General features: G+C 40.6%; 2 protein-coding genes across 7 annotated transcripts in view; one reads left to right on the top strand and one right to left on the bottom strand.

Annotated features, from left to right (window-relative positions):
• Nucleotides 1–16,311, top strand: part of LOC311006717 (protein PHTF2) — a 41,059-nt gene extending 24,748 nt beyond the window's left edge. For 3 of the 6 annotated variants that reach the window (XM_083999618.1, XM_083999619.1, XM_083999620.1), the window contains 17 exons: nucleotides 633–689; nucleotides 5,360–5,429; nucleotides 6,070–6,228; nucleotides 7,374–7,539; nucleotides 9,104–9,265; nucleotides 10,490–10,718; nucleotides 10,967–11,381; nucleotides 11,549–11,619; nucleotides 12,377–12,505; nucleotides 12,628–12,713; nucleotides 12,839–13,031; nucleotides 13,134–13,265; nucleotides 13,491–13,577; nucleotides 13,930–14,085; nucleotides 14,488–14,583; nucleotides 14,675–14,800; nucleotides 16,076–16,311. In XM_083999618.1, coding sequence (XP_083855744.1) covers nucleotides 633–689; nucleotides 5,360–5,429; nucleotides 6,070–6,228; nucleotides 7,374–7,539; nucleotides 9,104–9,265; nucleotides 10,490–10,718; nucleotides 10,967–11,381; nucleotides 11,549–11,619; nucleotides 12,377–12,505; nucleotides 12,628–12,713; nucleotides 12,839–13,031; nucleotides 13,134–13,265; nucleotides 13,491–13,577; nucleotides 13,930–14,085; nucleotides 14,488–14,583; nucleotides 14,675–14,800; nucleotides 16,076–16,096 — 2,355 coding nt within the window. In that variant the 3' untranslated portion in view covers nucleotides 16,097–16,311. Of the gene's footprint in view, nucleotides 1–632; nucleotides 710–5,359; nucleotides 5,430–6,069; nucleotides 6,229–7,373; nucleotides 7,540–9,103; nucleotides 9,266–10,489; nucleotides 10,719–10,966; nucleotides 11,382–11,548; nucleotides 11,620–12,376; nucleotides 12,506–12,627; nucleotides 12,714–12,838; nucleotides 13,032–13,133; nucleotides 13,266–13,490; nucleotides 13,578–13,929; nucleotides 14,086–14,487; nucleotides 14,584–14,674; nucleotides 14,801–16,075 lie in introns of all 6 variants that reach the window. The other 3 variants (XM_083999622.1, XM_083999621.1, XM_083999623.1) reach the window with 3 other exon arrangements.
• A 2,759-nt stretch (nucleotides 16,312–19,070) lies between these two features.
• adipor2 (adiponectin receptor 2) overlaps nucleotides 19,071–24,538 on the bottom strand; it is a 31,861-nt gene continuing 26,393 nt past the window's right edge. The window contains exons 6-9 of the mRNA XM_083999834.1: nucleotides 23,779–23,965; nucleotides 22,501–22,688; nucleotides 22,204–22,397; nucleotides 19,071–21,453 (exon numbers count right to left, since the gene is read on the bottom strand). Coding sequence (XP_083855960.1) covers nucleotides 21,325–21,453; nucleotides 22,204–22,397; nucleotides 22,501–22,688; nucleotides 23,779–23,965 — 698 coding nt within the window. The 3' untranslated portion in view covers nucleotides 19,071–21,324. The remainder of the gene's footprint in view (nucleotides 21,454–22,203; nucleotides 22,398–22,500; nucleotides 22,689–23,778; nucleotides 23,966–24,538) is intronic.

Here is a 24,538-nt window from a genome sequence, read left to right as displayed (position 1 = left end):
AAACATCGCTGTGCTGCAACAAGCTGATACAGAAAATGTCAAATGAACTGGAATATGATGCCTCTCGTGTATCTGCATGTGTTTAGGCACAACTTTGCCTCCGGTCTGTTTAAACTTGGGTTGTCCTGTCCATGCGTCTCTGTGGCTCCATTCAACATTGCGGCTCTTTTTTCTGTAAAAGAAATCTTTAACACAGTCGTGACGGCTCCCGTCGAGAGGCGAGAGCTTTAAATCTCCAGCTCCCACACAAACAAAACACTCATCATAATGATCTGTTCTTGAAGACCCTTCACACTCTGTTGTTATGTCTTAAAATAATAACTCTGCGGCCGACAAAATGAAGGGGAGGTGACACTTCAATTTCAATTTCAGGGAGAGAAAACCTCGGAATTACATAATTATAAATGAGTCCTTTCAGCTCCTGTGACGGATCCTTCATGAGAAAAACATTGTCCTGTTCACTGAGGTTATTACTCACTGATGTGAAAGAATACTGAAGGGAACTTAAGCTTTGTTGTGGTTTTTGGTGTGAACATATAGAAACTAAAACTCTGCTCTGTTTTCTCACCTCTGTAGCTCTACTCTTCATCTTTCATCATGAACTTCTTTTCTGTTTTTTCTTGTTTCCCCAGATTGGCGCCTATGACCAACAGATTTGGGAGAAATCGGTGGAGCAGAGAGAAATAAAGGTTCGTTTGTTTGACTTTTTGTTTGCTCCAAAACTTCTGTTTCTTCACTCTAATTGTGAACGTGTGTTCTTTTTTCATTTCCCTATTTGTGTTTTGTTTCTCTGCTTATTCAGACAGTCTTCTCTGTCTATGACTTTCACTCCTCCATTTCTCTCTCTGTCTTGTTACGTTTACTTTTCGTTGCCTCTCACCATGCCGCCAGTTCTTTTCCAGTGTTTTTTTTTCTTTTTAACTCTTTCCTCTCTCGCCTTCCTGGCTGTGGGTGTCACCTGCCCATCTCTCTCTCTTCACCTCCATCTCCATCTCTTCTTCCTCCCTCCTCCTCCTCCTCTCTGCAGTTTATTTCTCTGGTGAGTATTCAGCGGGGGAGGGCATCCCTCCCGTCGTCCCCACAGTGCACGTGTGCTCACCCACGCTGTAGTTAACTAGACTGTGGTTGGTTGAATCGACGGCTCGCTCCTGGTGTGTGTATTAACCCCCGTCTGCGTTCACACTGTAGCCGCGTTTTGCTTTCCAGAAGTTAAACGTTAAAACGTGAACCCGTCTGCAGTGTGAACGCAGCTGGATTAGCATGAGTCATGTGATCGGGGTGGCAGCAGCAGCCAGTGTGTGTGGACAACACTGACTCTTTAAGTGACACAAACCTGTCGCAGGTGAACTCAGATCAAAGATTCAGAAAAAAATGTAACGATTTTCCCAAACATCAGGATCCCAGCTGCAATTCTACCACCAGTCAGTGCTGCGCTGAGCGAGCCTGGGTAGGACAGTGCATTCCTAGCCTCCACTTCTCAACAGGAATTAACATGTGCCCTCATGTCCTCCCTCTTTTAACTCTCATTCAACTGAAACATTTTTTTGGGGATGTGAGATGCAGGAAGTCAGATTTTGCCCTCATCGCCACCAGATCATAAATAGCCCGACACTGATGTAGCATTGCTCCTCTATAACAGGGGTTCCCAAACTTTTTAGCCCACGGCCCCCAAAATAACAGACCAATAATGGGCCATAGACTGGCGACAACACAAAACGACAACAAGGATGTGATTTTACATATAAAGCAGAATACCTCAGTCCGGGTAACATCCATGTTACTTATGAGTGAACGTCATTACTTTCATGTGCAAGCTTAATTTTCGACTTATTACTTTAGAAGAAGAATATCTCAGTCAAAGTAATATCCATAAACAGCAATACTGAGGAAACATTTGAACGTTGTTGCTGTGCAAATTTATATTTTGGGAATTACCATGTTTCAGTGTTAATCTCTCCTAACGAGATGGTTTAGTTTTGGACACAGCCACTAATAGGTCATCTTCCACGCTTAGACGCAATCTGTAAGCGTCTGAACATGAAGAGGAAAACTTATTTGCATAGTTTTCTTCTAAATTTTGACTACTACTTTTATCTGGGGTGTTTTTTTTACATTTACAGCTAAAATGCAGTGTTTCTTATCATTTTCAAATGTTATTTGATTTCTGGAAATCATCTTGCCACCCCCACTCTCAGTGCCTCGCGACCCCCAGGCGGGTCCCGACCCCCACTTTGGGAACCCCTGCTCTATAACACTCAGGGTCTTCCTTCATTTCCCATAAAGCAATGTGACCATTCACCATTCAGCTGAGTTAAGCTAACTGTAGATAGTGTTGCCTTGAGCGTGTAGCCCACACAGAGATATAGAGAGTAGATAACTCCACATCTTTGTTATTATCCAGATTTCTCCTCCTGTAGTGACACTCGACACCTTCTGTAACGTCCTTCACAACAAGAGTTGTACAGGACGAATAAACAGACCCCCCCCGTGCTGCCTCTGTTAGACCTAAATGGATGATACTCTTACAATGCTTAGTGCTTAGTAGGTGACCTCTTTTGCACTGCTTCATAACACCACTTTGTGGCCTCATATTAGAGGTTATTGGGACAATATTGTTTGTGTGTGCGTGCTGGTGTGTGCATTCCTCGAAGCAAATCCCTGGTAGCTCAGATTAGTGGTAGTTAGAGCCTCCTCACCTCTGACCTTTTTTAAGAGGACGTCGTCTTTTACTCCCTTCTCGATTTTTTACGAGAGGTCCTCTTACATCCAAGGCTCTCAAAGTGAGATCTCATAAGGCCTCTTAACGTGTTTTTTAGGGCAGGATTACGTTGAGGTTTGAAGTAAGTTATTAAAAGTGGCTCATGATGACAGAGGATATAAAACATGTTTACATCTCAGTGCGTAGCTTTAGGTTTATGAAGTTTCTACTTGCTCTCACCTCTGCTTCTCTTGGTCTGTAAATGAGAGGTGATAGACGCTCTCTTTGATGAGATTAAAGTCCACACACACATACACATATAAATGCACAGGCTCCTCACCTCTATGGAGTAATAACACTGTTTATGGGTTAGGGAACCTGTAGAAAAAGAAGAAGAAAGGTTGTTGGTTAAATGAAGATACAGCTGTGCTTTTAAACTCATAGCATTTTGTCGATTCATCATGTTAATTTCTTTAACTATGTGCAATTTGAATTAGCAAAAATATGATTCATGTCTCATAAGAGGAAAGTGCACTGGCCAATGAGCCACAATGAACAGCAGTTTTACTCTACCATGACGCTAAAGCCCTCATAGCTGCTCTTCAAGAATGCTCTACTTATCAGCCATGATCTTTGGAATATAATGAGGGACCCAGGATGGCTAAACCAATACTTTTCTTGCTGCTATCTCTTGTCGATGGAATGAAATAGTGAATTAATATAATTAGAGTTGACACATGATGAATAAACACTGGAAAATAACATGGTTGTTATGTGAGTTTATTAGTAACAAACTGACAGGACTGTGTAAAACTAGGGAGAAAGGAGAAAACTAGTCACCACCTGCTGGTGCAAACAGGAAACTACAGGATATCCTGTTGGGGCTTTTGGTTCAAATTACAGTGTTCAAATACATTTTATTGTGCAGCGCAGCGGGTCAGGTGTGTGCCAATAGTTTGACCGAAGACAAAGAATGTGCACAACTCTCAAAATGAATGAGTGGAATTCAAACGTGTTGTGCGATCTGTCTTTGGGCCAGTAGAATAACCTGAGGAGAAACTAGTTTATAAAGATAAGAAGCTATGAATAGCACAGAGATAACAGATACTTACAGAGGACTTCACTGCTACGGTAAATCTACTGCCAAGAGGAAGCTATCGATCGGCTTCTTTTTAGCCGTGCATGAACACACACACTCACACTGTCCGGTCCTCTCCCATTCTCACACACACACACACACACTAACTCAAACACATGCAGTGCATTGGCTCGCTGGTTGTGTTATTTGAAGATAAGAGCCTCCATCAAGGCTCTATATCAGACCATTGACTGATAACAGAAAACTTGATTGGCCTCTATGTAAATATTAGCATGAGATGGTCAGATTCAAGTGGGGAGCGCTGTGTGTTTTAACAACGCTCTGTTCAATATGAATCTGATCCTAAAAATGTATTTCAAAGCTTTGAAAGGACTTGTTGAGAATTAGTCTTCCCTGATCACAAAAAGCTGTTGGGCAGTTTACTCTTGCTGTCAACAAAATGATACTTTATCCTGCTCTTTGTCTTATTTTAAATGTTAAATATAAAGGCTGTGAAATAAGATAAAATAATCTAGTCTAAAAAATGGGGAAATGAAGTAATATTGGATTGAATTGAATTGAAAATTTAGTGTAAATAGGTAGAAATTGGTGCTTGCTCTGTGTTTATTAGTTGAATGGATCACAGAGCCAGAGGCACAGCAGGCAACAACACAGCAAAAACACTTGACCTTTGAAAAATGATAGAAAATGGACACACTGTGTCGAAACTCAGAAAATTGTATTTGGTCGAAAAATGGCAACATTTTAATTTAACTACGTCTTAAACACACTAATGTTGAACAACCAGGTAAACACACGTCATTATGACCTATAAATCATAGGAATGCCATAGATTATAAAATTATTTGATTAAATATTGTCTAAGCACACACACACACACACACACACACACACACACTCACATACTACATGAACACAGTAAGTTGTTATTTGTCTGCTTTGTGACTCACACAGAGGCAGTCATGTGCATCATTTATAGTAACTGGTAAAGATTCAGTGCATCATGCACTAGTCTCTCACGCACACACACACACACACAAGCACACAAGCTCACACACATTCACACATTCAGATCAAGTGAGGGCATCGTAGGAGGAAGTGACTTGCTGGCACAGGAAGTCAGCGTGCCACAGGGGAGCTGCAGCAGTAAACCTCACAGCCATGAATGAGCGCTCCAACACACTCCTTTGAAATGACGCAGCTGGTTTCTCCACAACTGAAGAAGTCTTCAGGGACCTTTTTCCTCTTTTCGTCTGAATTCATCGCCACCTGCAAAAAGCAGCTTTCCTCAGACTTGGCGGAAAGCGTGGAGATGAATCTGGTGGATGCTGTCAGCTAGAGAATAGAGCCAGTAGCTGTGTGAGCCTGAACGCACCGTGTGTGTGCCTCAAACACCCAATGTGTGTGCGTGTGTTTACAATGGGATAAAATGCACAAGAACCTCCACCTGCAGTTGAGTTCCTTTAGGTGTGTGTGTGTGTGTGTGTGTGTGAATGCATGTTGTTTCAGCCTCTTTGTTTGTTTGTGTGGGATTGACTCTGTCTCTCCGTCTCCCCCTGCAGGGCTTGAGGAACAAGCCAAAGAAGACAGGACATGTCAAACCAGATCTTATAGATGTGGACTTGGTTAGAGGTAAGAAACGTGTGTGTGCGTGTGTGTGTGTGTGTATGTGTGCGTGTGCGTGTGTATGCGCGCGTCCTTTTGTTGTGTGGGGATAATTAGACATCAAACGGGCTTCCTGTTGAACCTAAAATCCTCAGACAGCCAACATCGTCAGCTCAGTGGTATCAACATAACACACACATACACACACACATGAACCTGAGATGCCAGTGTTACCGTGCCAACCCCCTGTCACTGTTAATCCTCTATCTCTCTATCAGTGCTCTCATCTCTTTGTGTCTGTCTCATATTCATCACACTTTGAATTATTCAGCAGATCAGTCAAATTTATCCTCGTTGTTATTTCATCGCACAGGAAGACTTAAGGACAAAGAAACACGTAGAGGAAGAGAAAGATGTGGAAGGATGGAAGTAGAGAAAGAGCTGCATACATACTAACAGTACATACATACATACAGTACATATAAAACAAAGACAGGAGTGTGAAAGATGAGTCAGACAAGGAAGAATTGAAAGATAAAACACACGGCTCCAGAGCAACTCCAGGATGTATTAAGTGATGAGTTTTCTGTTCACCATGGAGTCATTTTCCTTAATTAGTTCTTCTCATTAAACTAAGTGTGTGTGTGTTTGTTCTCTTGCTCGTTAGGTTCTGCGTTTGCCAAGGCCAAACCAGAGAGCCCGTGGACGTCACTGACCAGGAAAGGCATCGTCAGGGTGGTCTTCTTCCCGTTCTTTTACCGGTGGTGGATCCAGGTCACCTCCAGAGCCATTTTCCTCCTGCTGCTGGCTCTGTATTTACTGCAAGGTAAGTGTCTGAGTGTGTGTGTGTGTGTGTGTGTGTGCGTGTGGGATGACTGCCAAAGTATGTTGATTGTCCTGCAGACGCAGCCCACAAGCAACACACATCGCTCCAAGAAAAACTGCAAGGAAACACTTCAATATTGTGCTCTACTTTATTTCATATCAACAGTTTTCTTCTGCACATAGTGTCTGATGAGGCTCAGGGGGGGAGAGTTGACTCACAGGGGGGGAAATAAGTATTTGATCCCCTGCTGATATTTTTTTTTAAAGTTTTCTCCCACACAAAGAAATGGACAGTCTATACTAGTTTTTATGGTAAGTTTATTTTAACAGAAAGAGACAGAATATCAACAAAACACCTAGAAATAATATCATCTTATAAAGATTATAAATTAATTTACATATGTTCAAGTGAAATCAGAGCAAAAATCAGCAGGGGATCATATTTAACTTATTTTCCCCACTGTACATCATTAAAGCCATTAAAGCGGCAGTCCAGAGCTACGCCCAGTGCTGCACACACACTCACACACTCCCACACACACACACTCAAAACCACCGGAGTGTTTTCATCAGTGCTGCAGAAAGGGCAACATGATGTAGGTGGTGGAAAACAGCCTTGTTATTTTTCATCTGTCGCCAACCCTCCACCCTTCCTGCTCACTTCCCTCACATGCCACATAAACACACACACACACACACACACACACACACACACACCTACACCTCTTTTCTTTGTGGTGATACTACAGCAAAGGGAAAGTAAAAAGATTTAATCACATGACACACTAGAGAGCACAAAGTTCACAGATGTACAAACATTCGACCCTGCCGTCTTATTAGTTTGTTTACATTGGTTGCTTAGCTACACAGCAGCAGGCGCAAAGCAACATGGGTCAAGAGTTGTGTTTTGATCAGTTGATGAAATTATTCAAGGTTCTGAAGAAAACATCTGGTCCTGCAGCCTCCAGATGTTTGACCTCCTTAACCACACGTTCATTTATTGTGATTTTATTTCAATCTTCACTTTCCTCTTAAAATCAATTAGTGGTTTCAAGTCCGTTTGTGTGTTAATTCTCAGTGTAGGTTTAAACACTGATCTCAGTGCTGTTACTTCATTTCTCTATGTGTAATGTGTCTGTGTCACAGTGGCAGCTGCAGTCCTGTATGCGACCATCCCTCAGCCTCATGGGATACCGGTCACCGAAGTGTTTGGAGCCATCTGGCTCATGCTGCTGCTGGGCACCGTCCACTGTCAGATCGTCTCCACCAGGACGCCCAAACCTGCCTCCAGCAGCGGGGGGAAGAGACGCAGGTAAGGACAGCGGAAAGAAAGGAGGACAGCATACAGAGAAAAGACAAGAGTGTAGAGAGAGTGAAGGAGAGGAGTGTAGGACAAGGACATTAAGGAGATGGAGAGGGGAGGAGGAGTGATGCAGGAGTGAAACCATTTAAATATCAGAGGACACTGCACCCAGAAGGTCTGTCTGGAAAGAAGGGAGACTCAGGAAGAGATAAAGTGAAGGAGATAACACATGAGAGTTGGAGAAAGAGAGTGAAGGAGGAAAGATGTGGGAACTAATGAGTATGTCCTTTGTTGCTGGGTTGCCTCCGTCCTCGCTGTTTAGCTTCCGCCAAGCTCTCAGTCCGGTTTTCACCTCAAATCAAACTCAGAGTTAGTTTGTTTATCACGGGGAGATTGTTTCCACACGTTTCTGCCAAAAGATTTTAAAGATTTACACTCAATTTCAAAACCAGAATGTAAAACAAATGATGAAATGATTCTGATACAGTTGATCCTGCTGTTTAAAGACACGAAGCAGTGACTCAGTGGAGCTGTGAGATCTCCAGGAAACCTCTCCCTGATAAATGTTGAGTCACCGGTTGAAGACGAGGGGTTTAACGTGTGTGACAGTAGGGAGTAGCTCGCTTCACGTCTTGTGTTTTTGTAGTGTTTTAGATTTGCAGGCTGGTTTGAAGCTTCCGTGTGTGGCTGCTTCTTTTCTGGTTCACAACAATGTAAAGACAATTTTCAGTCTCCTGGAAAGAAAATTGGACCATGCCACAGTTTTGGAAAGGGTTTTTGGAGAAGCTCTGCACCTTCATCCAGTCGACCTTATTCCTCCTTCCCTATAAGGACACGTACTGTAATAAAGAGTTGATCCTCTGAATCCTCTCTCTCTCTTTCCCCTCAGCCTATCCGTTTTATCTCATGAACAGATCAGGCTCTAGGGCAGAAAATTTATTTTTAATCTGCAAGACTCTTTGAGCTGGCACTACATCGTTTTATTTTATAGGATAGAACACCTAAGCCATCTTGAGTCATTTCAATCCTGTGAATCAAAATCACGTATTGTGTTTTTTATTTTGTTTTGTTTTTTTCAGTGGTAGTTAAAAAACCTCCTGAACATCCTGTTTCAACCTGAAAACCGAAACACGAGTCTTGTCCCACATCTCTCCTCTGTGTTCGTTTGATCAAAGATCAAATCTATTAGGCTTAATTCCGCAAAATCTAACGTTAATATTTAATAACCTTCTAAAAAAAAAAAAAGAAAGAGAAAATTTCTCTACTAGTCTTTTTGATTGACTGAAATAACATGCGACTTTATCAAATCTTGACCTCTCAAATGTTCACTTAATTTTGTCACATATTGTGATTTTTAAAGAAGGAGGTTGTTGTATTTTACAAGTTTTCTTGAAATATTTACTTTTGCAGAATAAGAACCTAAAAGGATTTGATAGAATTTGCCTTTAACTGTGAAAGCCTCTGTGTCCAGCGGGCGCCGCTGGGCTCCCGCCGGACACACAAGCGCTGTAGTTCCTTAGTGTCCAGCGCCTCTCTAAGTCTCTCTCCACCCTCTACTCTTTCCAAACCAAAGGAAGTTGAGGAAGGCATCTCAGATGGAGGTGCATAGGGAAGGCGACGGGTCTAGCACTACCGATAACACACAAGAGGGGGCGCCACACTCCCACTCAGCCAGCACCACATACAGCCTCGGCGCTCTCTTCCAAGATTTCTGGCATGATATCTGTAAAGCTGGGTGTGTATTTTCGTTTCCCGTCTTCCTACACAGAGATGATGTACAGAGGCTGGGCTTCAGTTTCACCCACAGAGTCAATAAATCAGTGTATTTACATACACATCTATGATTCCACGTAGAGAATTGCACATTTTAAAACGAGAACACCTTAGCTGTGTCCAATCAGCAGCTCAGGTCATCTTTAAAAAAAATTGGATAAATCAAAAAATGAATACATTTGGAATTGAAACAGAAACTGAATCCCATCCCTGACTCAGACCCAACCTCAGCTTCTGTAGCTGCAACATCCCCTCCTCTCCCCTCACGCTGTCCAAAACCAGCTCCCATCAGAAAAACAAAGTTTTGATCTGACAGTTGATTTCTAGATACTCTTTATCCTGTCGGACTGTTTCCTGTGGCGAGAAAACTCATTCGACCACGGAGTGAAGACTGAGGGGATTTTGCAGCTACTGACAAAGCTACATCCAAGTGAAGCATGGAGCACGGCTGCTCAGTGATACCAACTACACAGTGTCAGATGATCATCGTAATAAACATTTTGTCTGGACTCTTCCTGCTCAAACATGTTTGATCATCTCAGACAGACCGCCGCCTCTCCCCCTCCTCCTCCTCCATGCTTCTGCCTCAGCTTTCAGCCGACCGCAACAGCGTGGAACATTTCTAGCCTCTGATTAGCTTTTGATTTCGCCTCTTCATCCATTGATTATCTGTCACACTCACTTTAGTGCTTAGCTCATGACACCACCCCACCCCATCAGTTCATTTTCCTCTGTGATCCATTTATTAATCCACTCTTCGTTCAGCTTTTCAACTTAATTCCTGAAAATATATCATGGAGAAAAAAAAATCCGGCTGCAGCTTGTTGCATGTTTACAAAGTTCAGTGCTTTTACTCATCATCATTAATTTCTGAATGTATTCAGTGTTTTACTTGTATGTCGATCATAGCAGCAGCTACTGTCCGTCATATTTTATGCAACACTTCTTCTCCAGTGTTGTCGTTCATTTTGTATGAATGTTCCACAGTGTTGTGTTGAACGCTGCCCGTCGGAGTGACTGATCTCTGCATGTCTGCTTCTGAGACCGAACTGAACGACTGATGCCATCACAGCCTCGTTTTCTAAATACCCGTCTGTATCTATCTCTCTGTACACGTCCGTCTTTTTCTACCGTTTTCCTCCTGCTCCCTCCATCTCTCCTCTCCTTCACGTCCTTTTCTCTAAAGATCCAAGAAGTCCAAGCTTTCCATCGACAAATCCACGGAGACGGACAACGGCTACGTGTCGCTGGACGGCCGGGTGACCAACCGCAGCAGCGAGGAGGGGCTTCAGCTCCACGAGCAGCGATGTGATTCGTTAAATCGGGCCGACGAGGCGTGCTGGAACTCACACGTCCAGCCCACACACACTCAGACAGCCCGCAGCACAGGACTGATCCTGGCTAGTGGCAACAAGGTGATCCATCAGCTTTTCGTGATTTGTTTTTGATTTGTTGAGCTGCTGATTTCCTGCTCTGATTTTAATTGGTTCTGATGTGTGACTGATGTACATTGTTTCTTTTATTTATTTTTATTCTTATTCTTTTTTATGAGTCCGCATCCTGACTGTGCACCTTAATTTCATTGTACATGCATGTATAATGACAATCTTACATCTAGAAAAGAGGATTGATCTGATGGATGTGTGTGTTTTGTTTCTTGAAGGAGCCGGCTTCAGACGAGGCGTCCAGCGAGGAGGACCCTGAGGCGTCCTACACCGCACTCCGCAGGGGGGTCGAACGAATGAACAGCGACTGCGCGATCCGAAACCGCAAGAACTCACACCACTACAAGAAACACTACGCTGTGGAGGTGAATAGACACAACGTGTGTGTGTGTGTGTGTGGATCGTTTGATTCATCAGGGAGTGAAAACAGGACGTTCACGCAACAAGTCTCTGTCTCTGTCCCGTTCTTCTGTCAGGACGTCCCCAAGTCGGGCACCAGCTGCAGCTCCAGATGTTCCAGTCTGAGGACTCAGGACTCGGAGAGCACTCGACACGAGTCGGAGACGGAGGACCTGATGTGGGAAGACTTCCTGCACTGTGCCGAGTGCAGATCCTCATGCACCTCAGAAACAGGTCAGAGGAAGAGCTGAGCAGAGAAAAGAGTAGAAACAAATGGAAACAGGACAGAAAAAGTATTTGTCACTGGTTTGTTTAAATTGTTACACACCTGCTGAAGTTAGTTTAATGTGCTGTCATTGTTCATAGATGGATTTCTGATGGATTTCTTCTTTTCTTTACAGAGGGAGAAGGAGGAGGAACACCTGTTTGCCCTCCTGCTAAAAAGGAATATAGAGACGACCCTTTTCATCAGGTCTGTAATCGTTGATATTTCTGTTCTTTGTTCCACATGACTATTATTTCAAAGAGAATTTCAATGCTTTAAAAATAATTTAAATGACCTAGAAATGTGGAAAAGTACTTTTGGTCTAAATAATCACAAAGACATTTGATCACTAACTGATTTTTTTTACTAGACTGTCTGATCTTAAAGCTACATTGTGTATTTCATTTGGTTGTTTATTAGCAAAAATCATATATCACTTTCATAAATACATTTACTGTATATATATTTAATAAAGTGTGATTACATTCGCATACAAATGGAAGCTTTCTCATAGGCTTAGAATAAGTTTTTATATACATAAAGCGGCCAAGTGTCACCATCTTTGAATAGATTTGCCTTTCGCGTTTTACCTCAAAGTTGTGGCCCAAAATTCAAATTTCTCCAAACGTGAATATAATCATCTGGGGGGCCGAGGGAAGTCCAACGCAGAAGGTTTGGTTGAAATCGAGCCAGTGGTTTTGGAGAAAATGGTGACAGACCCCTCCAGCGAATACTAACATGTCTAACCTGCCAGAAAGCTTGCTTAGCACTTTAGTGTTTTTGTTGCACTTACATGCACATACATATCCTTTTACCCCATGAGAGAAAAAACACGCCCCCAAAGAAAAGAAAAAGACCCAATGACTGGATCAAACAAGAGTAAATATCGGTGTAGCTTTTCCCAGGTGAAAACAACAACGTAGGTAATGGTGGTGTGTGTGTGTGTGTGCGTGTGCGTGTGCAGGGTCACGTTCCCTGGCTCCACAGCTCCAACCCCGGCCTGGAGAGAGTGAGCGCCATCGTGTGGGAGGGAAACGATTGCAAGAAAGCCGACATGTCCGTCCTGGAGATCAGTGGCATGATCATGAACAAAGTGAGTTGTGATCTGACAATAAAAGCTTCTCTTCACTCTTCATGTTTGAAAAAAAAAAAATGTGATGATGATGATGCCGATGACGACGGTGTTAACACAGAACGACTTCCTGCTCCACACAGGTGAATCTCTACACTCCTGGTATCGGTTACCAGGTGTTTGGGAACCTGGTTTCAGTGACACTCGGACTCACACCTTTTGCGTACAGGTACTGACACAACTGCTCAACAACAACAACAAAATGGATGGGATAAATATTGAATAATTTTGTTACGACAAACAGTTTTCAGATTAAAACATGTGTGTGTGTGTGTCTCCCTCTCTCTCCTCCAGACTGGCTCAGTACCGCGACCTGGATCAGCTGACCACACTCTCAGCCAATGAGCTGCTGTCGGTGGCGCTGGGCGGCGGGACTGGGTCGGACGCAATGGTCCTCACCATGGTAACGCTGAGCTTCCTGGTGCGCGTTTGCCTTATATGGCTCTTCTTCTTCCTGCTCAGCGTAGCAGAGAGGACGTACAAACAGGTGAGCAGAGCTTCGACCGCAGGGACGTGTTACGAGTTTTCTGGATCCTCAACTTCATATATTTATTTATTTATTTATTATTCATGTTCATGTGCATTTCAGAGGCTACTGTTCGCCAAACTGTTTGGTCACCTGACCTCAGCCCGTCGAGCCAGGAAGTCTGAAGTCCCGCATTTCAGACTGAAGAAAGTCCAGAACATCAAGATGTGGCTGTCGCTACGCTCCTACCTCAAGGTGCCTGGCTGGTTTGTCTTTTTTCTAAAATGTACTGCATGTACAGCTGTTTACTCATCAATGATTTCAGTATTTCTACTTTTTTTATTGTTAATGCAGTCATTCAGGTACCAGATGGAGCAAATTTACCATTAAACTAGAGGATTTGAGTTTGTTAGGAAGTCTGTCTGACTCAGTCACAGTTGTAGTGAAACAAACTGACTGAAGCTCCGCTGTGTTTCACAGAGACGGGGTCCTCAGCGCTCGGTGGATGTGATCGTGTCGTCAGCCTTCCTCCTCACTCTGTCCGTCGTCTTCATCTGCTGCGCCCAGGTATTTCTGACACTCTCAAACCCTTCAGGTGGAAGATCTAGGAACTCTCCCACATCAGAGCTGTCAGCTAACAGAGTCTGGTTAACGTGGTTTTTATGAGCAGTGATCAAATCATCATTTTATGTGCAAACAAACAGGGAATCTAGTAAATGAAAATGTTTTGAGTGTAGTAGATGTTCTCTACGGACATAAAAGCTATTTTTAAATCCTCATCTATAATTATAAATCAGAGTGAGATTGATTATATAATAACAAACACTTAACATTGACTTGAAACTCCTCTGAGAAGCCTTCACTCTATAAAAGAAAGATGTCATGACACTGTGTAACACCGTGACCTCTCTCCCTGCAGCTGCTCCACGTCCATGAAACGTTCCTGGAGTGTCACTATAACTGGGAGCTGGTGATCTGGTGCTCCAGTCTGTCCCTGTTCCTGCTCAGGTTCGTCACTCTGGGCTCCGAGACCAGCAAGAAGTACAGCAACACCTCCATACTGCTCACCGAACAGGTAACAAAACACACAGTCTGCAGTCACACAGCACATGACAAAAGCAACCGCTATAAACTCTCCTTTCTCCCGACCTCTATAGCGCTTATCAACAAAAACACTGCTCAGAAGGAAAAAAACACAGTGACTCCAGTCCAGTCACATTTTTCGTTTTGTTCATTTGGTGCATTATTTATTATTTATTACCATCGGCTACTGTTTCTCAATTTTTGTAGCGTTTTTTATCCTTTTTATCTTTTATCTTTTCTTTGTGTAGCATGTGCAATAATATGCTAAATTAATTTGTGCAATATCAAAACTGCTGCTGGAAGTGCAAGACAAATGTCCCCTTAGAGGACAATAAAGTTATTCTGATTGTGAAAAACACTCACACATTTGTCCCTTTGTGTTTGTGTTGGACAGATCAACCTGTATCTGAAGATGGAGAAGAAGCCAAACAAGAAAGAGGAGCTGACGCTGGTCAACAACGTGTTAAAACTGGCTACCAAACTACTCAAGGTGCAGAAGGCGCAGGTTTACCATGACACAAGGATTTTTTTTTTTCCAAGTGCTTCATCTTCTAACTAATTGTCTCTCTCTCTCTGTCCAGGAGCTGGATACTCCGTTCAGGTTGTACGGTTTGACCATGAACCCTCTGCTGTACAACATCACACAGGTGGTCATCCTGTCCGCAGTGTCAGGAGTCATATCTGACCTGTTAGGATTTAACCTGAAGGTGAGTGAGTGTGTGTGTGTGTGTACTTTTTATTAATAGCAAGACGTGTTCACAGCACTGAGGGATTTAATGAGGAAATTAATGAGCCAAACATTTTTATAGAGTACTGTCCAACCTCAGCACAAACTGCTCCACAAAGTAAAACACGCAGACAGTTAAGTTGATCCTGAGTGAAATATTAACTCACCGTCCTTTGCAGCTGAGGCAGCGAGTGCACCTCAGTGTCAGTCACCCAGTCAGTTTGTGAGGAGTCACTGAAACTTGGAGGTTAACTGAACGCTGCCACCTCCTGGCCGCAGCTCCAGGCTTTAACACTGAATCTAAATACATGGAACCTGTCCTTCAGTGTTTCTAATTTATGTGAACGTTATACTTCAGATTATATGATATACTCGAGATGGATTTCCTGATAAAATATTGTACTTTCTACCCCACAACGGTAGCAATAATAAACAAGTATGCAATGTTTTATATTCAGTTTGCCTCTGCTCCAGGAACAGCAGTGTAACTCTGTAACTCTCTGAGGGAATCGTTCTAAAATTGGCACAAACTTTAACTTTGCCTGGAGGATGAACTCATTAGGTTCGGGTCAAAATGTCGAAAGTCACAGTGACCTCACAGAATATTTTAGTTTGTTTTGTAGTTTTATTATCAAATATAGTTATTCTATAATGTGTAAAGAGTAACTTAAGTTATCTTCAACCTGACACCTACAACATGACACAGCTATTAACTTTTACTTATTTTAGATTGTAGCATTTAACTAGAATCAGCATTTGATCATAGGTTAGGTTAAGTTGGGTTAAGTTGGGTTATGTTACACTTTTTTTTTTTTTTTATCCCTGAGGGGAAATTTGTTTGTTACAGCAGCATAAAAGAGAAAAAGGACATTAGAGTACTAAATAAATATATATATATCATAAGCTATATACAAAAAATACAGTACATAATACATAAATAATAACTGTGCTCTCTTCTTGTTGGATAGAATAACAGATGGAAAGTGCTTGCTGTTAGACAAACAAAGGATAAAAGCAGTTTTAAAGTGCAAGGGGATAAAAAGTGCAATGACCAACAACACCACATTACAGACTATCTATCCAGAACTGTTAAAAAGTATAGCTGCCACTGAGATAAAAGACCTTCGGAAATGTTTATTTTACATTGGGGGTGTTTCAGTCTAAAACCGTCCCTGTGAAGAATCACTGCAGGACACAGATAAATCTCATCTGACTGACGCTTTGTGTGTAATTCATGTTTTCTGTGTGTTCACAGCTGTGGAAGATCAAATCGTGACAATAAACAGAGGAGCAGTGTCAACCCGTCAGTCTCCACATATCGGAGTGCTTTGACCTTCAACGTTCTCACTTTGTGCAATTCACAAACTATTTATTTACCCACTCAGTGTTTTTACTTAGGGTTTATTTGAATTCTAGTTTGTTTCCATTTTTGTGTTTTATGACACACAACGATGCTATTTTTCACCTGTCTACAAAAAGTGTTATTATTATAAGCAATTATTATTATTATTAATATTGTGACGATCTAGGTTCCAAGCTGCAAGTGCGACAGTTTTTCATTTCAGTTCATTCGCAAATATGAAGGCAAAGAATTGAGCTGCCGACGCGGCGAAAATCTTTTTATTGTATTTTTGTGTTTTATTTGCTTCAACTTCAAGTTATTATTTATGTTGAGTGAGTTTCAAAACAAAATTTCAAATTCTGTAACGACCTTCAAACCTGTTTTATTTTAAACGCACCTGTCAGCCCCATGGTTTTCTTCTGACCAAGAAAGTGAGTATTTTGATTTCTAGTTTCTAAGATTTATGTGCGAAACATTTCTTGGACATGGCAGCAAATGATTTAATCACATTTTGATCCAACTGTAGTCACAGCGATTCGTAATTATCTGGCTGATCCTGGCTGGTTTGGTGAAGAAAACACTCGACTCAAATGTAACTTCCAGATTTGTTTGGTTCAGTTCCTGGTATTTGACAAATAAGAATGTAAAAGTTGTGAGATCTTAGCTCCTTAAAATGACTTTGCAACTACCTTCTGTTTCCTTTTCAAGGGAATAGAGGCGTTCTTTTGTTCGCTGACTTACTGACAATGTAGTTTGTGGTTTTGTTCTCATGTGGGGAGAGGTGAAATACCAGGTGACATCAGGACTGCAAAGAAACAATCATCCAGTTAATGGAAATAATAAAAACATTATTGAGAAGAGGTGACATTTACTGGAAGTGTAGACAAACAGAAGAAATCCCGCAGATGAGGACTTTTTAGGGATTTGATTCCCTCGTATTTATTCTTTTTTTTTTTTTTCTGAAACTGTGTTTTAATGGTTGGTGGTTTTAACAGTATTTCTAGCAACACATGTGAAGGTAACGTCCCCTCACAGAGCTGATGTTCAGGATATTTTCATTATACGTTACAACATGCAGGTAATAAATGAGATTTGGTTGATGGTGTTTACCTCAAGCGTTCTTGAGCTTTGGCGCAGATTTACAGAGACTTAACTGCTGCATGTAAAGCCAATTAAAGTAGTGGTTTTTATCTGAGGAGAAATATCATCTGCTTTCACCTCAGATGTTATATACTTTTTTTTTTTTTTTCCTGAGGTTTTCTTCAAATGTTTCATTTAAAAACACGGTAGATTGCATTAAAAAATACACTGGCTCAACATTGAAATATTGAAATGTTGCTATCTAGATTTCTTCAGTTACAAAAAATTCAAACATTTTTGAGAAATAATCAGGATTTTGTTGTGTCTTTGCAGGTGCAGTTTATGTGGAAACTGTTAAATATAATTTTTTGGTTGATTATGACATAACCACATGAAGAGTTTCAGCTGTTTTGAACATTTTTGGACAATCTGATTGGTGTTTTTATATCAGTCAGTGTTGATTGGATTTTATATTAAATTTGATATCAAACTCCCAGAGCTACTTTGACGGCAGATTGATGTGCGAGTCAGTTCTCCTCTGCCTGCCACATCTTTCTGATTACTGCAGTTAAAACTTCCTAACATCTGTCTGAACACGAATCAAGATATGCACTTTAAAAACTGATTTTAAAATGGGAGAAAAGAAGTTACACCTGTTTTCATTGTTAAGAGATTTTTTTTTTTTACCTCATCTGCTTGTGCTTCACTGTTGGAGTCGCCTCTACATGGTACGTGAAGTTATAATGCCCACAAAAATCATTTTACATGTTATAATGCTGACACGAATTGTTGCCTCAGTTAGTTAGCAGTTTGCTAACTAAAACTAATTTCATTCATAAAAATGCTAGCATTATCATCTTCAGTGTAAGGAGGAGGAAGACCAAAGTGCTTATTGTTTGTTTTTGTTTGTCTCTGCTGGAAAAAAGAATGTATTTGCAGCATTACGCTTTAAAATCTATTTGTTTCCCTTTGGAAATACTTTTAAGTTGTATTTTTGTTTTCCTTTTGTCATTGCGTTTTCTGTGTCATTATTCATTTGTAAAGGCTGTTCATGCTTGTCAGAGAGGAGAGATGTATTTGTTTTTAAGGAATAAAGAAGTTTGAGTTGTATGTATGAAAGTGGATCTAGGTTAAAAAAAAAAAAAAAAAAATAGGACTCTATGTTGTGATTCTGTTTTCAAAGAGTCTGAAGATTTAGATTTAGATTTTTTTGTGAACTGGTCTGTCCACAATGTCTACATTTTATAAGAAAAATAAAAAGAACTGGATGTTGACTTTCTGATTCTACTGTTTTGTTTTTTACTGCTGTAACTAGTCACCTCAGTTATAATAAATAAAACAAATGTCAGTCACTGTAACCACATCAATGATACAGTCAAAACGTAATGCACAAAATGTCCTCATGATTTTAAGCCTGTTCCTTTAAATATTGCAATTTTTCTCTTAAAATATTATCACTTTTACTTCAAATATGGTGACTTCTTTCCTCAAAATATTGCAACTTTTTCTCAAAATATTAGAGCTGTTTTTCTTGAAATATCACAACTTTTATCTAGAAATATCATAACTTTTTCCTCAAAATATTACAGCTTTTTCCTTCAAAATATTAGAGCTGTTTTTTCTTGAAATATCACAACTTTTATCTAGAAATATCACAACTTTTTCCTGAAAATATTATAACTTTTTTCTCAAAATATTAGAGCTGTTTTTCGTGAAATATTACAACTGTTTTCTTTTAATATTTCAATGTTTCTCTTTAAATATTGAATCTTTGTCCCTTCCAAAATATTATTGTTGTGCACATAGTAACCACCTACAGGACAAGAAAACAGATCAAAAAACTTTTATTAGAACAATACAGCAGATATAAAGGTCTATTGCAATCAAACACTCCCATCATAACGGAACGTGTGCTTCAACAGACAGTATGCGCTCCCCAAGAGAAATAAATTAATATAAACTAGATAAAACAGAAGATGAAAATAAGATTTTCTTTTTTCTTCTTCTTCAAAGCAAAGTGTGATGTAAATAGATGCAGATCATTCAAATAATAATTGAACTTGCTGTTGAGAAACTCGCAAAACCTAAATTTCAAACAATCACAAAAATACAGTTTGATGAGCTCAGAGTTGAAGTGTTTCCGTTGTGCCTGTGCAGTGTTTTGGTTTTGTCAGACAATGTGTACAAGGTTACCTTGTAGTAACTCAAGAGTCATGTTAAGTTTTGTTTTTTGCTATTTTTAAGGTGAGAGAGACTCTGCTCTCATCACACATGATGATCTGTGGCTGAGCAATACAAACAAATGAAAACAAAACAAACAAATAAAAAAAAGATCAGAGAGAAAAGAAAAAAATGAAATTAAAGCTCGCAGTATAATACCAACAGCAGTGGATAAATTAAAATACAATCCAAGCAGAAAGAAGAACAAGTTTTCAGACAGTTTCTGTTCCTGTGGAGGTGAATCTTATCAAGTGTCACAAAGGAGGACGACGACATTGAACTGCATCTGTACTGTATTAATACTGCAGATCTACAGTACCAAAAATGACATATATGACTCTGGAGTCTTGTTTATAAAAATGTCTTAAAATTGTCCTTGTGTTTAAAGGAGTCATTTGAGGGCTGGTCATAAAAAAGAATAAACGTATTGGTGGTATAGAAATTAGTTTTATCGTTAGATATATGAGACAATTTACAGTAAGAAGATAAATGAAAATGGCTACATATCATGATGACTTTTACGTTTCATCGTTTCGACTTTATATTTGGTTTCAAGCACACATGAGGATGATTGCTTCACGAGGCCCCGGGTCTGATTTAAGATCAGTGGTCTGACTCTGATGGTTAAAAAACACAAGGCCGCAGGTTCAACACAAGAGTGAGGGGGGAAAAAAACAAAAAAACTGAGCAGAGGACAGTTGATCTGTCGTCTTCTTGTTTATATTTCCAGGTATTTAGGCCAGAAAAGTGACTCTGTTGTCACTTCCCACTGCACTGGAGACAAAATACATTATTTGATAAGATTCAGGTGTTGTGCCTTTTACTTCCTCTTCACCTCTACTGCTCATCCTTGCATATACAGACTTAATGAAAGAGTTTGAAGCGCCTCCCTCCAATCACAGAATCTATTACTCGCTCCACTGCACCTCACTGCCAGAACAAGTGTAGATATTAACACCTCCTCTCTTCATCTTTAATTGATTTTTCATCTAACATATTTATTTATTCTTGCCATTATAACACTTTTTTTGTTCTTTTTTTCATATATATTTCATACAAATCTATAACCCAAAATTTAGAAATCTTATTTACATGGAAAAGGGTTTTTTTTTTTTTTTACTTTTAAAAGTGACTAGTAACCCCCCCGCCCACCCGACATGTCTCCTCCCCCACAACCTTCACAAACATGGAAGAAATCCAAAAACATTTTCCACTCAATTCTTTCTTTTTTTTTTTCCACATGTGAATGCTCTAAAATGTGACGTGGAAAACAGCATTCAACACAAAAAAAACCCACCCCAAAATGTTTTTTTGTTTCCTTTGAAAGCCATAATTAAGCTTCCAAATCAAATCAAACCGTTAAATGTCAGAACAACACAGAAGAAAATGCAGAATTACTGAAGGGAGGTTTTCATTGCCCCCCTCCCCCCTCATCCCCTGTCCCACAAACGGACATACTTCCTGGAAAGAGTAGAGTCCCAAAAATCTTTTTTTTTTTTATAAAACACGCCGTCTTGGAAGTGGTTTTATAGTCAAAGCGACAGAGGCGGAGGAGGTGGAGAGTGGATGGGCAGACAGACAGATAGAGAACAAAAACCCTCCTCAGTCAGTTTTAATTGCGCCCCCTGGGAGGCCATCCGGTGTATTACGCACACAAGCACACACTGGACAGAGCCACATTGGCCTTCAGTTTGGGGAGAGAGAGCGTGTGTGTGTGTGTGTGTGTGTCTTAGGTTTCTGTGTGTATGTTTGAGGAGTGTATGTGTTCGTATGTGTGTATGTTTGTGTGTGTGTGTAACTCTGTGCATTTCATTAGAACCAGTGCCTCCCCGACAACAAGTGTGAGTGAACAAGTGAGTCAGTTAGAGCGTGCCGTCCTCAGCGCAGCCGGCTCCCGCCTTGTGGCGAAACTCCTGCAGGTTTGAGACGCCGTGGAAATGCACGAAAGCCCCGGCGACGACCAGGATGTGGAACAACTGGTGGGAGTGGAACTACGGACGAGAGGCAGACAAGAGAGCAAGGTGTAAATCAAAGGTGCGCAAGAGGAAAAGTGAAACTGCTCCTGCTTTGGGAATATATAAGTAAGTTTTTCGGTAACATTTTACTTGACGCCTATCTCTATAACACATTATAACCATACTTATAATGAGGTATAATGCAGTTATAGCACTAATAATTATAATAATAATTCTAAACACTCATAAATTATCATAATGCTTTATAACAATAAGCATAACACACTATAAAGCATTTTATCATGACTTATGAAGGTCAGGTATTATAATAGGTTATAATTGTTAGTAACTCACTGACAATGTCCATATCGATAATGCATTATTAATATAGTTTTAATGTGCTATAATTGGCTTATGAACGTGTATATTATAAACACTCATTAATTATCATAAGGCTTTATAACAATAAGCACAAGACATCATAGAACATTTTATAATGGCTTATAAGGTATATAACTATATTTATAATGCAATATAAATGTGGGCATTGTCAGCCAGTTACTAACAATTATAACCTATTATAATACCTGACCTTATAAGTTAAGATAAAATGCTTTATAGTGTGTAATGATTATTGTTATAAAGCATTATGATCATTTATGAGTGTTTATAACTATAGTTATACAGTGCTATAACTGCATTATAACTCATTATAAGTATGGTTATAATGTGTTATAGAGATAGGCGTCAAGTAAAGTGTTACCAGTTTTTCTTGACAACACTCACCCAGATATCGCACTTTCCGGGGAAGAACCTCTCAGGGATGCGAGCGGCGTACAGACAGGCTCCGGTGATGTAGAGCGTCGCCATCAGCAGCAGCCAGCCCATCTGCCCCATGGTGGTGGCTTTGATCAGACCCTCGCTGATGACAAAGTGCAGGGTGGGGACCACGCCGCTCAGACCCAAACCCACGAACACGCCTACACAGAGACAGACACACAAACATGAGGACCAACGGCGGCGATGGGAGCAGCGAGAGAGACGATAGAAAACACATAACTGCTAGAACATATATCTCCCTACCCGCTCTGACTCCTCTGTACTGCGGCGTGGCGAAGAAGTCGCACTGGGAGACGGTGATGGCGGCCAGCCCCAGTACACACACCACTAGCAGGTAGATGAAGCAGGGCTGGGGGGAGCAGTAGAAGGAGTAGTACAGCCAGGGGACGAAGGAGCCCATGATCAGGAAGGCGATCCCGCTGTAGTCCAGCCTGGACGAGAACACATACACACACAACGTCAGGAAGGCATCAGGAGGTATGAGGTGTCATTACATGTGTGTGTTTAGGTTATTATAGTTTTAAATGTTTCATTAGTTTTTATTCTTATTTAATTTTTCAGTTTTATGTAGTTTTTTTAATTTTTTATTTCAGTTCAGTTTCAGTTAGTTCAACAAGTGATTAAGCAGTTTTAGTTTATTTTTTATTTTTGAGGAATTGACTAGTTTTCATTTAGTCTTAGTTTTATTTTTCAGGTATTAGGAGAAAGCCACTGTGAGACCTTTTGAAGATGAGCTCAGTCCTCATCACGTTACATTCACTCTTACCAGTCGCACTCAAAGTCGTCCCATATTGAGCCATCACTAAGACTAAGCTAATGTTATAAACTAAGTTTATGTTATCTGCAATTCAGTTTAGTTTTAGTTAGTTTCGCAGTGTTCACTGTAGTTTTTATTTAGTTCTCGTTTTTGGAAAAATTGTCATTTTTATTTTTATTTCAGTTCATTAAATTCTTTTTTACACTGCTAGTTTTAGTTAACTATAATAATATAATATAAAATAACGGTGCTACTATTTTTCAGTCACGAATAATCCACAAAATTCAAAGTTTCCCTGTTTTAACCCTGTTACTGGCAATAAAAACCATCCGTTACTTGACTCAAGAAGTCCCATCACAAATTAATACACCCGTTAAAGTGTAGGACGTTATATACCCTTTTTTTTTTTAAGTCCATCAGCTAGTCGGGAAAAAAAGTGTTTTATCTGGAACTAACCAACTCAATCAGTATTCCTCCGCACAGGTAGGAATACTGAGGGAGCCTTTTACTGGTTTACACTTATAATGTAGTAATTCAGTTACTAACTCAGTTACTTTTTGGGGAAAGCAACTAGTAACTATGACTAATTACTTTTTGAAAGTAAAATGCCCAACACTGCTGCAGTGTGTGTGTGTGTGTGTGTGTGTGTGTGTGTGTGTGTGTGTGTGTGTGTGTGTGTGTGTGTGTGTGTGTGTGTGTGTGTGTGTGTGTGTGTGTGTGTGTGTGTGTGTGTGTGTGTGTGTGTGTGTGTGTGTGTGTCTTACTTGGAGAAGACCCTGGAGACGCCCTCAGAGTGGCAGTAGACTGTGTGGAAGAGCCAGGAGAAGGAGAGGCAGAGGATGGCTCCCAGGAAAAACATCCCGATCACCACCTTCTCCTGGACCGGTGCCACGAACGACATGTTGGGCCTGAACATGTACATGAGCCCCAGACAGAGGAAAAACAAACAGCCTGCAGAGAGAGAGAGAGAGGGAGAAGGAGGGGCCGGGGGGAGATAGAGGGAGGAGATAAATCATATTAACCAAAGTGAAGGGCTGCCTTTTTTCTTTTTATGTTTTATCAAAACAAAAACTTTCACAACTCAAACCACAACGTTCAGGTGCAGTAAATCGTTTCCACCACTAGATGGGAGCAGAGCTAATAAATATTCACAAAGATGTTTTCAAGAGCAGAGACAACAAGAAGGAACTAATTTGGCTTAATGAAAATGAGAATGTAAAACTGGGAGGAGAGTTTTCATAACTGGAGAAACACACGTTTAACTCATTACAAGAAGAATCAAAACAAATAACAACTTTGTTTTCCTGCATAAACCTCAGCTCAGCCATTAACTCAGTGATTACAGCAGCTGATCAGCCTGGTCTTGTGTTGGCTTGTGTAACATTGTACACATGGATTTGTTACCTAATGAAACTTTGTTAAACACATGAAGATTAGCTGAAGGAAAAACAACGTTATAGAAACAGAAACAGACACTTGGTTCTTGTCGGTGTAACCGATCGTCATGTGGTGTGAGTGTGTGTT

The sequence above is a fragment of the Trachurus trachurus genome, assembly GCF_905171665.1.
Source record: "Trachurus trachurus genome assembly, chromosome: 23".
In the NCBI taxonomy this organism is placed as follows: domain Eukaryota; kingdom Metazoa; phylum Chordata; class Actinopteri; order Carangiformes; family Carangidae; genus Trachurus; species Trachurus trachurus.
The sequence above is the reverse complement of the archived record's forward strand: the minus strand, read 5'-3'. Positions and strand labels throughout refer to the sequence as shown.